The 16,165-nt window shown below is 43.1% G+C and overlaps 1 protein-coding gene across 2 annotated transcripts in view; it reads left to right on the top strand.

The window, feature by feature from the left end:
- The first annotated feature begins 518 nt into the window (after nt 1–518).
- Nucleotides 519–16,165, top strand: part of ITGAV (integrin subunit alpha V) — a 51,211-nt gene continuing 35,564 nt past the window's right edge. For both annotated transcript variants that reach the window (XM_075512006.1, XM_075512005.1), the window contains exons 1-2: nt 519–932; nt 5,674–5,801. In XM_075512006.1, the coding sequence (XP_075368121.1) occupies nt 775–932; nt 5,674–5,801 (286 nt within the window). In that variant the 5' untranslated portion in view covers nt 519–774. The remainder of the gene's footprint in view (nt 933–5,673; nt 5,802–16,165) is intronic.

The following is a 16,165-nucleotide window of genomic DNA, read 5'->3' on the forward strand; positions in this document are numbered from 1 at the left end:
CTCCCTCTGGGATTTTAAATTAATTCATTTAACATCCTTTTAGTTTGAAAATCGTTGTTGTTTTCCTCTATGGCCGGGTCCGCACCGGCACTTGCTGCACTCTTTGCTTGTCTCGCAGCTTTCCCGAGACAGATAGTCTCCAAGACTCGGTAAGAAGGCTGCCGGGGCCAGCGTGCCAAGGCTGCCGGGGCCAGTCGCGCCAAGAACGACGGGGTAAGACCGACTGTGGCTGCGCCCCCCCTTGCTCCTAGCGCTTCCCCACCGCACTTGCCCGCAAGCGTCCGGGCCCCGCAGAGCGCCTGTCGGAGGCGGGAGCCGTGCTCCGGGGCAGCGGGCAGGGCCCGCGCGTCCCCTCCCGGCTGCAGCCCCGGCCCCGCCGCCGCGGGGAGGGCCTCCCCCTGCCGCGCCGCTGCGCTCCCCCGCGGGGCCGGGCAGCGCTGGCGTGGGCCGGGCCGGGCCTGCCCCCTCGCCCGCTGCCGGCGGAAGGGAGAGGCGGGCGGGGAGCGGCGCGGCGGCCCCGGCCCGGTGCGGAGCAGGGCCCGCCTCCGGCACCACATGATGCCGCTCCTCCTTCCTGCCGGCCCTGTCCCGAGGAGAAGAGGGAGCTGGGCGCAGGGCGGGAGGAAGTGATTCCGCTCCCCGCCCCGCCGCCGGCCGCGGGAAACGCGCGGCCCCTCCGCCCCCCCTTCCCGCCGGGCCGGGCCGGGCGTCTCCAGGGCAGAGCTGCGCGGCTGTGCGCGCCCCGCGGAGGCAGCGCGGGGCCGGGGCCGGGCCATGGCGCGGCTGCGGCTGTGGCTGCTGGTGCTGCTGGGCGGCGCGCTGGCCCCGGGCAGCGCCTTCAACCTGGACGTGGAGCACCCGGCCGTCTACTCGGGCCCGGAGGGCAGCTACTTCGGCTTCGCCGTGGACTTCTTCGCTCCCGACCCATCCTCGTAAGTGCCCCGCCCCGCGGACCGCTCCGCTCCCGTCCCGTCCCGTTCCGGGCGGCCGGCGCCTGCCGGGGCTGCCGCTCCCCTGGGCGGGGGGCCCGTCCCGGCGGCCCCTCCGCTCGGCTTGCGGTGCGCTGGCGGCGGGGCTGTGGCGGAGGGTGGCGGTGTCCCGGCGGGGTGCGAGAGTCTGGCCAGCCCGGAGGAGGAGGAGGAGGAGAGTGAGGAGGGGGATGCGGAGGCCGGGAGCAGCCCCCCGTGTCAGCAGCCAAGCCGCTGTCGCCAGTTCACAGTGCGGGCGGGCGGGAGAGCTGGCGCCAGGGCGGCTCTCGGGAGAGAAGCGAGGAGCGGATGGGAGCCGTTTGCTCCGGCCCGGGTGCGTGGATGGGGAGCGCCGTGATGGAGCCGAGCCGCGACGGAGCCGGGCCGGGCCGGGCCGGGCTGGCGGCTCCGGCGGCCGCGGTGGCCAGCCCTGAGCCGGGCCGCAGGCAGGGCGGGTCTCCGCTGCCGGCCCCCGCGCTCCGGGGCTGCGGGGGCAGGGGCAGGGCAGGGGCAGCCCGGCGGCGTCTGTTCCCCCTCCGGGGCGGCTCCGGCTGCCGAGAGCCTTTCGCCGGGAAGCGCAACTTGGCGTGGTGCGGCCGGTGGGCTCTCTAACGCGGCACAAACTGCGCTGCGGGATTTCCCGAACAGCCTGACCAGCCTCCGGTCTGTGCGGATAACGGCCATAATAAATACAGTACAGAAAGGTGAAGGTGCGGTATTTTGCTGCGTTACGTCTCGCACCTGAGGTTTTGTCCCTGAAATTTCAGAAGTTCTGCTGTTCTCTGCTTTGCCTGCTCTTTGGAGAAGTGCCGTGTTGGCGTTGTGCTGTATCTGCACGGGTCGCAAAGCTGCTGAGGAGTCTAGGGAAGAAAAACTTCCGTGTAAATGCCTTCCATATCTCCTTCCCGAATATGCTCTCGTTTTGTGCTAAACGAAAATTAGGCAACGTGCAGTAGCTGCTTAGCCGGTGTGTTTCAGACTTGTGCACAGTCGTGTCACTGACTTCAAAGTCACAGTGTTGCCGTAATCACAGAATCGTATAGGTTGGAAAAGACCTTTAAGATCATCGAGTCCAACCATAAACCGAACACTACCAAGACCACCACTGCACCATGTCCCTAATGAATTAGTCTGTATTTCTCAAGTGCGGGCTATGTTAAGATCCAGCTTTTGCCACTTTTTCCTCCTCCTTTCCTGTCTTAAGAAAGGGCTGTAAAGCTGGAAAAGCTGCTGGCTTCTGTCATGCTGGGGGATTTTCTCTCTCTCTCGATCTTTAGCTCATAAAACTTTATAAACAAATTCTGCAGCTATTGAGCAAGCCTTTTTGCAGTACATCAGCTAGCTTTGTTTGCATTTCTTTATTGCCTACAAATATTAGAAGTCATCCTGTCTTAACTTGCATGTGTTGCAACATCTTTCTGTGCTATCTGAATCCTGTGAGTCTTAGTACTAAAAGAAAGAAGCTTCTATTTGCGTCCCTCCCTTTATTTTTAAGTCAGCGTGTGTGGCTGCAGAGTTATCAGGAGACTGGTAAATGCATGTAGTAAACTTTCTTGCTTGCTTTCCAGTAAGGAATTATGTGACCCAGCTCTCGCTGAAATCGCTATTTGGAACCTTTCCATTATTTTTATAATAACTATTGACCTCGGAGTGCACGGCTGTAAAAGAAAACAGTGTTGGCTTTTTTTTTTTTTTAAATTTTGAACACTAGGGGTTTTCAGACAGCATGGAAGACAGACTCCTTCATGTTTTTAAGGGAATGTTCTCTGTTTATAGCTGTGACTAGAAGTTAGTCTGCATTTGCTAAGCTAAAGTCCAGTACTGCATTTTATCTTAAATTTCAGCTCATAATTGAAACAAAGTAGCTATGCAACTTTTCCAGGAACAGGTGCTAATGGTGTCAAATTTTGAGTCATACCTATGGAGACCGATCTTTTTGCCTCCTGAAATAGCCAGAAATACTGGTATGCCGTGTCCTCCAGACACAGGCCCGTGTCTTCGTCATCGTTCAAGAAGGATCAACACACACGCCATGCAGACTGGAATGCCTGCAGATTCCCTCGAGCTGTTGGAGGGGAAAGAAAGGTAGTGGTGAACAGCGAGCTCAGCGATGTCTACGGTTAAACGTTAGGTAGAAAATGGAGTGAACTGTTTTGCAGCATGATTAGCAAAAGGTGTTTAGTAAAAGGAGCCTCGTTATATGCTTTCTATTGAGCGTCATGTGTGTCACTTGGTTCCTACACCTTGTTGTTGCTTTGGTGAATTTTTATTTATCACCTGTTCTTTACATGAGTACTAGAGATTAAGTACATTTAGTCGAGCTAAAGCTATTTGGATTGACTAGCCTGACAACAAAGGAGTGTTACTAGTTCTTGAACGCTCAAGCTGCTGTTTTGTAGTCTATTTTGACCCGCTGGATACCAAAATAAAGCCTATTTAGAAGTCCAGTATGAAAGACCTGTTCCAGGAGTCACAGCGGTAGCCTTGTATCAGGGTGCTATGTGGTGCCTGACAGAGGCATAACTGTAATACTAAGTGACTGAACAAAACTTCATAAAAACTGAAAAAGGTTTCTCATACACGCTATGTTTTAAAAGAATTGCATTTGATAGTCTGTCTTTCCAGTATACAAGCACACGGAAGTACCAGTTTCTCTTTATTGGCCCATGGCAAAGCACTGGCAAGTGATAATTCCTGTGAGTATACCTACGGCAGTTGAGCTGCTGAGGATGTCCCTACGCTCCCGGTCTTGTCCGCGGCATTGTGCTGGGGCAGGCGGTGGCACCGTGTAGGAGATGGGCAGTATCAAAGCATAGCTGGTGTATTCCCGTGGAAATGACACATTTCCCTCTCTTCCCCCTTTCCCAAAGTCTGTGGACTAGAGACTTCTTTGTATTTAGGTAATTTGTATATTATTGTAAGACCTATTACAAAATCTGCTCGTTTGGTCTATGATGATAAAAATGCATTTTTTTTGCTTTGGGAAAAGAGGTGACAAAACCTTTGTGGAGTCCCATAATGATTCCTTTATTGGTAATCTTGTTAATAAACTTCATCACAAAGATTATCTCAAGAAAGATTTTAAATATGTGATTAGAATGGGAATGACTTATGTTTCTAAACAAGTATTTAATTTGGGGGGCTTCTCAAATGCTAGTGATAGAAGAGTGAAGTGGGAGGCAAGCTACCACTTGTTTAATATATATAATTATAATAATTAATGTGTGTCTTTACTTGGCATTATGAGGTTTATTTTTAAGCCTTTCTGTTATGCCCAGAGAGAACATTTTAAGTTGATTAAAGCATTTCAAATTCTTGTTCTTGGAATCTGGAGAGCCTACGAATGGCAACTAAGGGAAACAAACGGCTTACCAACTAGCCTAGATTGCCTATCAGGGTCCACACCAGGAAATTTTTAAGGTCCTGCAAATTCAAACAAGTTGAAAACTAGTAGCTTATGTTGGTCTTCGCATGAATTGAGCTTTGATGAGGTGCTACGTGGTTACACCTGGTATTTACATGTTAGCTCTGTACTTAAGTGAAGTCTGGAAGATGACTGTGAAAACCAGAGCAAGTTTGATAAGTCTGGATCTGCCTACCTGTAGACGTTCTCTCCAACCAGTCTTGCAGCTTGTTCAGCTAACCCAATTTCAAAACTAAATAACCATAATGCCTGATATGGGATGATAAGACTTGCTCTTGCAAGCTGTATTCGCTCTTAAACAGTCTAAATGGAAACAACAGAGAAGATTCTGATGAAAGGAAGCATTTAGTTTTACGTCTTCTATATATATTTATCTATACCTCAAACTGACTTCCTCAGAAAAGTGCTGATGAGTCAAGCGTCTCAGGTGTTAGAGTTCCTGGAAGATGGTAATAACCTTGTTGGAAGATGTGAAGAACCTTGTTTGGTCTGGCTTTTTAATTTGGTGTGTTTCTTACTTTGCAACTTCTGAATTTTACCACCTGCACAGGCATAATCTCGTAGCAGTTCCTGCTCAGAGCACACTTAACATGTTCACATAAGCAGAGATTTATAAAAGCACAACAGATGTTAATAAGACGATGATTACTGTGTAATGAATTTCAGTAAAGATTCATTAGTGTACAAACCTGTGGTTGACAGTCACTTGGCTACTTGGAGATTCTTTTTAAAAGAGCATTTGCTAATACTAGGCTGACTCACCCCTTAGTACCCTCTGAGTTCCGAAGCAGTACTGTTTTGTTTATATATTGTTTCCATTTTTGACTGACTTCCTTGAATTACTCTTACGTACAAAATTAACGAGAAATTATGCCAGCCGATGACTTTCTTAAATTACAGAAGTACATGATTTCCTGTTCTGCTGCCTACGTACATATTTTTGAAAGGAAAAAAAGAATATAAAAATTTAATATAATACTATAATATAAAAATTTGTATTTTTAAAATATAATTTTAAGTAGCACAGATTACTTTAATTTTCTCTCATCTTCTTTTGTCTCTTCTTTTTGGCGAATGGCTTTTTGTCTGCTTTTGCTTGCAGAAAAGAGGGACCTAAGACCTAAAACCTCATATGAATTTCTCTGAAGCTCAAAGTAGTTCTAGTCAGATTTGGATTTGAATGGGCAAGGCTTTTGTTTTATGAACGCTGCAGATGTCATAAAGTAATGATGTCTGCCTTAGGTGTCGAAACCTTTGTTTTCTTTCTTCTTTTTTCTGCAGGATATTTCTTCTGGTGGGAGCTCCAAAAGCAAACACTACCCAGCACAACATCGTGGAAGGAGGCCAGGTGCTCAAATGTAACTGGAATTCAAACAGAAACTGCCAGCCGATCATATTTGACTCCACAGGTAACACGTAGTAGTGCACTGGGGGGGAGATGGGGTCTCTGCTCTGATCCTAGTGTGAGAGGGCAGAAGGGATTCAGATGCACATGGGCTTTCTTGATGGTCGATGTGAATGCAGTCGGTTTTGGACTGGCAACGAGTCAAGGCTTGGGTTTTTGTGTGGGTTTTTTTTTTTTTCCTCTTTTTTCTGTCCTCTCCTCTCTTTTAGACTTCTGTTGTCCTTGGTATGTGCTGAAAGCCTGAGTGAGCATACATTATTCTTCTTTTGTTTTAACCTATTTATATTTCTCCACTGTCCTTTCCAGCAATCCTAAAGCATTTAGCAACCTAATTCCCAATAACTCCAAGGGGTTTATTGCGTATTAAGAACATGGCAATTAAGTGAGGAAAGATACTTTTTAATATCAGCAAAGGCGGTATAGGCAGGAATACTCAGCAGTTTAATCTGAAACTGGGAGTATAAACTTCAAACTGTGGAAGAAAATTTGTTATTTTATTTTTCCCCTTGGATGTAGCTTCACAGTATTTGTGACATTTATGAGAGCAGCAATTGGGGTGGCTCAGGTCAGAGGCATTACTTGCCCGTTTCTGAAGGATACGAAAGCTGAACAGCAACCATGCTGACACGAAACATTGCACTCACTCTTCATGCTCTGGTACACGCAGTGATCTCCACAAGCTGTGGCAGGTCATATGAGAACACGCCGCATGTGCTTTTCTGCTTGAACCGTTCGGTGTTGAATCCTGTTTTCCACAGCGTGTTTCAGGCCAGCGGAAAAACCTTTCCATGTCATGGGAGTGGATGAGCAAGACCCATATGGTAGGGCAGAGGAAACACCTGTGCTTTTAAGGTCTAGTTGGTTATAATTCATTCTTGCCTCTGCTGGTATTTTGACTTGGCAGTCTAAAGGCTATTAGATTTATGCAGCCTTCCTAAATCGCGTACGAAACAGTGGCAAAGCTCTTCTTCCAATTCCATTGTCAGGGTATACCACAATGTTGTTGGTGTTCAGATTTCTGAAATCTCCATATATTTTTCTGAAAACTATTATGTTACCAGTTCTCTTGAGGGGGGAAAAAAAAAAAGTAGTACATAATGGTACACACAAAATCCAAGTCATTATCAGTCTCTTTACTTCACTCTACAGGAATGTTTCTGCCAGATTACTTAAGATCTCTAGTAAGCTGCAAAGTGTGACATTTTGTCTGCATCAGTGTAAGACAGCAAAAATGGGTTTTAATTTTTTTTTTTTTTTTTTACTTTGGGCTTATTGTTTACTAGAATACAAATGTGTGTGGTGTTGGGTTTTTTTCGTGGTGGTGGTGGTGTTTTGGTTTTTTTTTTAAAGAAAGAATCTAGATGTCCCTAATTAATAATCAGTGCTAATATAATAGCCAAAAAACTTCTGGTAGGGAAAGATGAGCCACACGGGTAGGTTCTAGATGCATGTTCCAATGGGAATTGCAGTGCATTTATCTGTTTATACTGTGAACATTTGCAATAGGCTTTTCCAGATGCCAGGCAGAGTAAATAGATACAGCGGCCACACTGCTTTGCCGTGTGTCTGCTGAAGGTATATGCTACTGGGCAAACAAACAGTGTTTTGCTTATAATTTGCCTTTAAGTAATGGGCATGTTAATTGCTTGAAATTTAACAGTAAAAATAGGAGGTCATAATGGCTTAAGAGGATTTCTTTCAGGCACATTTTAACTCGTTCTGGCTCTGTGGCAATGAATTGGGAAATAATGCATTTGTCGATTATTCTCTGGGTGAAAAGGGGCATTGTATTTCAGCATAATAAAATAATAAATGCACTGAGACAAAATAAAATGTCTTTTTCTTTGTGCATAATACAATGGTTGATTCGCTACGTTATGATGACAATGTCTTGCTGCCCACGCGGCGCGGAGCCCGGCCCCTGCCTGCCCTTACCTCATAAGGTAGCGGCTTCGGGAAGACTTGTGATTGACTTTGTGGGAAATAGGAAGCAGAAGCTTTGACCGCTGGCTGTGGTGCTAACGCGAAGGTGCTTTTTGGAGGTGACTAAACACAACCTCTGCAAGAATTCAGGTTCATCCGTCGCTACTTCAACATTTGTGTAATACGATTTGTAGCTCCAGAGGTACTGCTTAGCCCTGCAATACAAGGCAGATTTTTATTCCCCCGCGAGAGTATTTAGCTGGGTTTTTTTAATGGTGAAAGCAGCACACCTTCTGCATAATTACTTAGATGGATTTCTTCAGAGTTCTTTTCCATTTGCTTACGGCTAGTGAGAAATCTGACCAGTGAAAATAATGAGAAAGTTTGTACTTGCGCCTTTTCTCTGATTACCTGTCAATGCCAAACTCCGTATATGGAGTTGCAAAATTATAATTACTAGAAGGCATGCCCCTATTCCTCCTCCTGCCTCCCTGGGCCAGACAGCATAGCTGGCAGATCCCGGACCAGGCCAAGCTGCTGCGTCTTGCACGCAGTGTCTGAGAGCGAGGAAGAGGCCATGATTCCGAGCTGTGAATGTAGCAAGGGAATGGAGGAAAGAGCGAGTCTTGTTCTGACTGTGTGAGGTTGTGTTTGTCCGCTTGTCTCGTGGTTGTATCACAACTAAATACAAGAGTAGGGTTTTACAGAGGTCCAGCAAGCAAGGTTTTTTCCTATCTCTATTATTATTATTTTTTCTTCTTAAACATTCCTTCTTTTTTAGTTAAGTTTTCCTCCAGCTTCATGGGTCCTTTTTCTCTTTGCCATCCATGCAGAGGCCACGCTGAACTCAGCTGCACAGCAGTGGCTGCACAGAATTGGGTTTTATTTTCTAACACTTGCTTTTGGCTTTAATATCATATTAGCACAGAAGCGTGGTCACCGCCATGAGACAAATGCAACAGCTACTACGTAGCCAAGAGAGAAGGTAGTAGCTGCTTTATGTTAATCTTTGAAGGAGTTGTTTAAGCCCTTGCCTTATAGCAGCGTTGCTTGTTACTTGCATTTACCCTCACCCCAGCTCCTCTGGAGGAAAGCGGTAAGTCATTAAGCCAATAGTTCCTGTAGCACCAAATTTACTACTTTGTTTATTCCTTCCTGTGTGTGACAACTCAACTCTTTCAGGAGGGGAGCTGGCCAGTAGGAGTCCATTCATGGAAGCTGCATAGCTCTCATGCTGAAAATATATGTATTCCCCTCCCTTTCATGCCCTCCCCACCAGCCTGTAACTTAAAAAACCCCTAATTAAAAAATGTTCTTTCACTGTTCCTACACGGCGTATTTTCTCATTTAAAACAGCAATATATTTCCGAAGGGGAAGGGAGATCTGCCCTTGTCCTGGATCTCCCAGCACAATGGTTACACTCATGGAAAAATACACTAGAGAATATTCTGTGTATACGTCTGTGCGTGTGTTTCTGTGCATATTATACTAATTGCTTTTGACGTTCTGGTATACATGGTGGCTTTGGAAGGCAAAATGTTTATATCGCACATTAACACTTCCCAAATGTAAAGATGCTTCGCTGTGGGGCTTCTGAGCATTTTAGCATTGACATCAGTTGGCTTTGATTTAACATAGTTATGACTATGTGAAAATTGCATAACAAACATGTGTGGTAGAAAATGCCCTCAAATTCAGGGGTGCGTATAGCTGTGCTGCATGTGCTTGTGCGTACGTGGCCAGAAAGTTAAAGTAAATTTTTTTAAAGGCTTTCAAGTAGCATTAGGCATGCATTTCAGGCTGGCTTTTGCTCTTAGAAGCATGTAAGGTTAAAGTTAAAAAGGAACCAACCACCAGAGCAAGCTTCCTCACATGCAGGCTTTCGCTGATACTGTTGCAACACTGAAATACGAAGCAGTCCTTGTGTCTGTTACTTTAACAGGTTATCCTGCAAATCTAGATAGAAATAATCTGATTAAAAAGTGCTGTGTAAACGCTGAACTTTTTCTTGCCTTATTCCTGCTTACGTTGTTAATTCAGTACCTAAATGTGCCGCTGTCACAAAACTGACGTTTCTGTAATTTGTACTCTTGTATATCTTGACTTCTTACTAGAATTGCCATAGTATTACCACAATTTCAGTTGAATTGTTACATAAAATACTTGGGATTTTTTCCCCTCTGTCTCAGTTAACTTTCAGAGTTTCAGAAAGTGTAGGAGGCTGTAGTTTTTCAGGACAAGCACCGAGGGGAAATGTACTTTCTCAAGATAGTATATTCTTCAAAATTGTCATAAGCATAAACAATATTAGTAAATCCTTTCCTTTACAAGCTGTTTTACATCTCACATTCAAATTACCAAAACCCACAAGTTACAGGTCAAGGTGGGTAAATATTTGTCTTCATTCATATCCATTCTCCACACCAGATAATTTTGTGAATGAAAATTTTATTTATTTTTTGTTTTAATCCATAGCAATAGGGGAATGTTCTGAATCTTATACAGAAGAAAGAATCTGGGAAAGCAATGGTGGAAAAACTGCTCTTACAGCTTGCCGAGCCCTAGTACTACTCTTTCTACCAGTCTGACTGGAGCGGTGGTTCCTCTCTTAGAAAGCTTAGCAGTTGGCTTCATCTGCCAGCTGCTCAGCAGCTTTTTCCAGGAAAAACATATTTCTTGTGGGTAAACCGTAAAAGGAATGCACTTAATGTAGCAGTCCATTTTCTGTTTCTGATTGGTTTTGAGACAAAGGCCCAAAACCATTTGTTTTAAAGACACGTCTATTCTCCCTCCCCTCTTCTTCCACAGCCTTCATGGACTAGCACAGCAAAGCTTGCATAGATAGTACCAAATAGTACTGGAAGGTTTTCCATAATCTTGCTCAGGGAAAAGATTCTTGAAAAGCTAAAGGTTTTTCTGCAAGTTATATTTATTTTCTATAGTTGTCCATTTTTTGCGTATAAAATTAAACGTGTTTTCTGTGCAAAAGGAGGATCAAAAGCTGACTGAGCCAGACAACAAAACCAGTGAGCAGAGGGGTGGTCAAGTGTGCTTTTTAGGAAAATCAACAAGTCATCTTTATGCTTTCATTTTTCTGTTTTACAGTTTGGCATACGTGGAATAGCAGGGTGGACACACTTAGCTAATTGTCTGACATCTATGTCTGACATAAATACCTCCATTATTTGGCTGTGGAATTTTAGAGAGCAGGATCACTCTGAATTTTTGTTCTGACAAATAAACAAAAAATTCTTCAGAGACCCATGTAACCAGTTGGAGTTAATCAGTCTGTACACATGTGAGCAATATGTAGCAAATTAATGTAAACCAAATGAGTTTCCTATGTGCTTGTTTCCCAAAAGGAAACAATCTTCATAATTATGCATATTATTTTACTTTTCATCTTTGGGGTCCTAGCTCTTCATCAGTCAAGAATAGTGGGAAGTGGGTTGTTAGAAACAGCATTTCTTCATGGTGCCATGGCTTTTCATAAACATGTAACAAAATAGTTTTGTGATGATAAAGTTTCTCTTGCAAAAACCTGCCAGTTTTTTAATGAAAACTTAATTGAGAAGCTTACCTGCTCCGGTACAGGATGCTTGAAAGCGCAGCTCTTTGTCAGCATTAAAAGGTGCAGGACTGAGACCGTTTCAAGAGCTTCTGCCTTTAGAATAATCTGATGCAATGCAGACAGCTCTAAGAACTGTTACAAAGGAAAAAATGCTCATAAAACAACTTTGAACTTCTGTGCTAATGAATTGCAGATTTCTTGAGCAGATTTTGGTTTTAGCAAAGAAAGATCTGCTTGCTCGGACAATGTATTGTTTTGCTCTTCTGAGACACATAGCGTAACAGAGCGACGCACTGCTAAATTGTCATTCCTTCTTTTGGGAAAAGCTTTCCCTACTGCATTCATTCGCTATCTCAGATCTCAACATTCAAGACTGGGGAAACTTACAGAAGCTGTTGAATACTAAAGACTAAGAGCATCTCAGATGTGTTCAGCTCTGTGGTGTGTTTTTATTGCTTTGGGAAAAGAATTCAGTGTAGCCTCTGGCTGCATAAAGTTTTCTCGCTTTGACAGTTGCATTGTCCTTCCTTTCCTCCCCTCCCCATGTGTTTTGAAGCACCAGAGTAATTTTAGAGAAATGGTTTGTTCTTAAATATTTTTGTATGAAATTCTTTTAAGACTGGTTATTTTGATCTGTGCTAAAGTGGAGAAAGAAGCTTTTGAAAAAGAAAATCCTTATAAAAACTCTCCTGATTCCTCCTTATGTTTCCACGTTTGGTTTTTTTGCTATCCCCAAGTGGGTGATTCTAGACAATAGGAGTCTTTGTTTGGAAGCCTAAACCACCAGTTTGGCATGGCTGTATCTATCCGTGACCTATTTAGTTTGAAGTGGGTGTTTTAACTGCCTTGCGCAGCTTCGTGCTGTAGCATTGCACAGCGTAAGATCTGCTGATGTTGGGAAGCTATGTCTGGAGCGGGTGTCATGAGCTTCTATTTGCCTTCTGGAGATGTTGATCATTTGTGCAAATGAGTCAGTTGTTCATAACTCCATCTTTTCCACTTATGGAATAAGGAAATGGAGAAGGAAGTGTGGGATAGGTCAGGATTTTGTGAAAACAACATGCTTTAACAAAGTACTGTTTTATTTTTAGCCGAGTGTTTTACTGGTATTAGGGTGCAATCTGTGTGGAGATTTCAATCTCAAAGGCTATCGGTTTAGTCAACAACAAAGCAACAAACCCTGTGAAGACCATTCAGTCATTTGGAGTAAAAGGGATTGATTTTTATGCCACTAAATCTATCGTTACCTCAGACCCATTGAAGTTTGGTTGTTATCCTTATCGTGTGTGCTGGTTTGGGCTCTGGGTACTGCTCTGAATACAAGAGGGCGGCAGAATGTGTAAAACCTCCTCCGCATGTTGTTATAGCTGACAGTGGAAAAATGCTCATGCTTTTGTGATTAGGTAGACTCCTGAATGAGTACTGTTGGCTCTGTGTGTGTGTAGCTGGATCTCAACTGTATGACGAGTTGGAAAAAAAAGTGTCTTTCTTCTATTAAGCAAAGGGAAGAGATACTTTTGTTCCAGCACTGCCCAGGGAAAGAAGCAGGGTTCATACCTCGGAAGAGGGAAGGGGAGTAGTGGGAAGCTCTGTGTTCCCGTCTCCCTGAGTCATTAACAAAACACTGTGGCTAAACCAAGGTTGCTAAACCATCAGCTGCCCCACAGCATGAGGAGTTTCAAGTAAAGATAAGCTTGTACTCACTCGCTCTTGCCTCATTAACTAAGGTTGAAATCGCTGAGATTTTGGATGAAAGTTCTCATACTATGAAAAGAGCACTCTTGTATATTTTTTTAAGTTTGTCTGTCTTTTAGCTAGCTGCATAAAGTTTCCTTTCACCTAGAAGGGGCAACATTTACTTTGAATTGGCATAGTTACAAAGGGGTTTATTTTAATGGAATTTCTGTGAATTGGGTGACTATTTAAATTTTACAGCTGCTTAAGTATTCGTAGTTTGATGACACTGAACCAGGCTTCATCAGCTCACTGCCTCTTGACTCACGATTATCTCAGTTAAGTCTGGCACTCGAGATCAGCGGCAAATGTTTTAGTTCAGTTTTCTCATTACCATGCAAACAGGCGGGCTACAAGTTACAACTCGATCCACTTACTCAACGGCAATCGTTTTGTAGTAACACCATTGTTTCTGTAACTGATAACATTTACTTTGAAAAAAGAATGTGCCAACTATCCAAAGCTGATAGCCAAAAGAAATTCAGCACTGAAAGAACTTTTGATCATCTTCTTATTTGGAAGGTGGCTTAGACTATTTTTTTTTTTTTTCCTTTTTCTGCAATTTCTACTTGGCATCTCTCCGCATCAGTTTCCATTTATAAATTTAAATCCTGTGTAGCGCAGTAAAGTGACAACGTTCCATTGGTCCAGCGGCAACAAGGCACCTATGTAATGGATTTTTAAAGCAATTCTGTTCCTGCCTTGAGAACCCCATCACCCCACCTGGAAAGTACTTTGTGAGACAAAGTGGCATGTCAGCCCTTTTTCCCTAATGAAAGAGTTATGTAAAATCATCATGTGATGCCTACTACAAGGAGAAGGAGCAAAGGAAAAACCACGGCATAAGCTGCCTTTACAGATACGAAATAATACCCTATGGTCAAATGACATAATCCTGGAATTAATGACCCATCACGTAGAAGTCCTTGTAGCAGCTGCGTTTTAGTCTGACAAATAGCATTGTGTAAAAACCCTGAATGTTTGCTTGAATAAATCTAGTCAGAACATAGTTTGTATTGCCTAGATATATTTGTTTGAATCCCTGCTTAAAATGTACAACATTGGTTTAAACACATTTCTAAGGTATTCTGGAGACACTCTAACTTGAAAATAATTTATAGAAATACAAGAAAAACAGCAGTGGCTATAAGAGCCATTATAGCAGTAGGGCTGACTATATTACATCAAAATGTTGGTCTGGATTTGTAAATCCCTGTATGTTTAAATCCTACCCGGATTACAGTTTGCTTCCTTTAATGTAGGTACTGTTCTTAAAGGGTATGGGGGAAGGCTTTGGGGTGTTTTTGTTGTGGTTTGTGTTGTTGGTTTGGGTTTTTTTTATAACTAGCACTGAAAAGTTATACCATGATAAAATAATAATAAAGTCAGGGTCTTTATTTATACTAAAACATAGAAATGCTGAAGTCAGTCCTATATCTTTCCATGAGAAATCTACTTTACAGTATAGGTAAACCACCTTATTTAACTCTGATTTGCTTCAGCAAGGGCTCACATTTAAGTGTTCTTCATGTTTGTTTTCCCCAGTCAGGAACAGAAACAGAAATGGTTTCTCATTTAAAGCAAGGGGATTTTTGATGACAGGGTGTTTTCTGGATTTCCTCATGAAAGTAGTTTCTCTTCTGGACCTGAGAGAAAGGCTAATAATCTATTTACACAGTGTTTTGCTGGGGAGAATTTTGAATAGGGGTGGGTAAATGAAGGTTACTTTTCTTCTTTAATAGAGAGTTAACATCAGATTTGACCTGTATTTAATGTTTGCAGTTTTTTATTTGAAAAGCCTGTTTCCAATGTACGTGCTTTCTACTTGATCTAGTTTTTGTGTCTTAATGCACTTTCCTGTGTTACAGCCAGTCTCAAGCTGAACAGCAGCCCCCTCTCCCCAAGAGCCCCCCCCAGTTTTAGAGACCCTAATGAAGCTTTGAATACAGGATAAACTCGATGTAAGGCATCTTAACCTTGTAGCAGATGTTGGTTTATGTTATGTGCATCTGTACTGACATTAGACAATTTGGCTAACTGAGATGTTTGTAAAATATTTTTGTAATAGTAGTGTGTTATGAAGAAATAAAATTTATTTAGCCAAACTGCCTAATGAAGCACATTTTACTGTGTGGTGGGTTTTTTTTTTTTATGCATAAGAATTCCTAATTTGTTATTTAGGCCTTCAGAAATTATGATGCTGGCTGCTGAAGTCATGACATTTGGAACATAATAAACTTGGGGTCATGTTCATTTGCTTTCTGATTTGGAGATTTTAGTTTTTTATATGCCAGCTTCTGACTATATCTCAAAGCCTAGATGTTTACCTATTAAAATAAAATTGGAGAGAGCTTTCCAATATTATCCTCAAATTTAGAGCTAAATCAGGACTTTTCAGTACTGTAGAAAAAAATAATTTTGTCCCCTAAAGACTGAGGGAGAGAGAAGTTTTTGTAGCTGCTATCCTGGACATTGATTCTTCCTTGGGCGGGGGCAGCTCAAGAATGCCCAGGGAAAGGCAGAGAGGGGCTGTTTTGGCAGCATGTGCTGGTTAAACTACTGGCTCCCCTCTTCTCCAGTACAATCAACGTAGACTATGGGTAGATGGCACCAGTAACCAGTACTCTGCCTCTTTTATTTATTTATTTGTTTATTTTTATTCCTTTATGCTGTCTTAGCTAATGCATTCATCTGAAACTTGAAGGAACTAATTTCATTAACACCCGTGATAAAATCAGATTGCTGATAATGCCGAATGGCCACTTACCTGCTATTGCAACAAGACCATTCCTTCCACTTGCTGCCTATTGTTTTTCACTTAAATGGAAAGTTTACATCCTAGACACTTTTACAGTACCTTAGCACAATAGGTTTCTGCTTTACACTATAAAACTGCTATACTACCTTTCATTTTATTCATAGGTATATAGCATTGTATAAGTATCCAAGGGTAGAGAAAGGTGTAAAATGCTACGCCGTAACTATTCTCAAGTTTTATATTGTTTAAAGCTTTGTTTGGCAAGTAAAGCTGAGAGATTTCTTTGTATTCGAGAGTAGCTGGACAATAGAGAGTAGAAGCCAAATCTGTCTTTCTAGGCTGTGTAACCTTGGGTGTGGTTACAAGCAGAATAAACCAATT

This window comes from Mycteria americana, chromosome 9 (genome assembly GCF_035582795.1).
Source record: "Mycteria americana isolate JAX WOST 10 ecotype Jacksonville Zoo and Gardens chromosome 9, USCA_MyAme_1.0, whole genome shotgun sequence".
NCBI classification, from domain to species: domain Eukaryota; kingdom Metazoa; phylum Chordata; class Aves; order Ciconiiformes; family Ciconiidae; genus Mycteria; species Mycteria americana.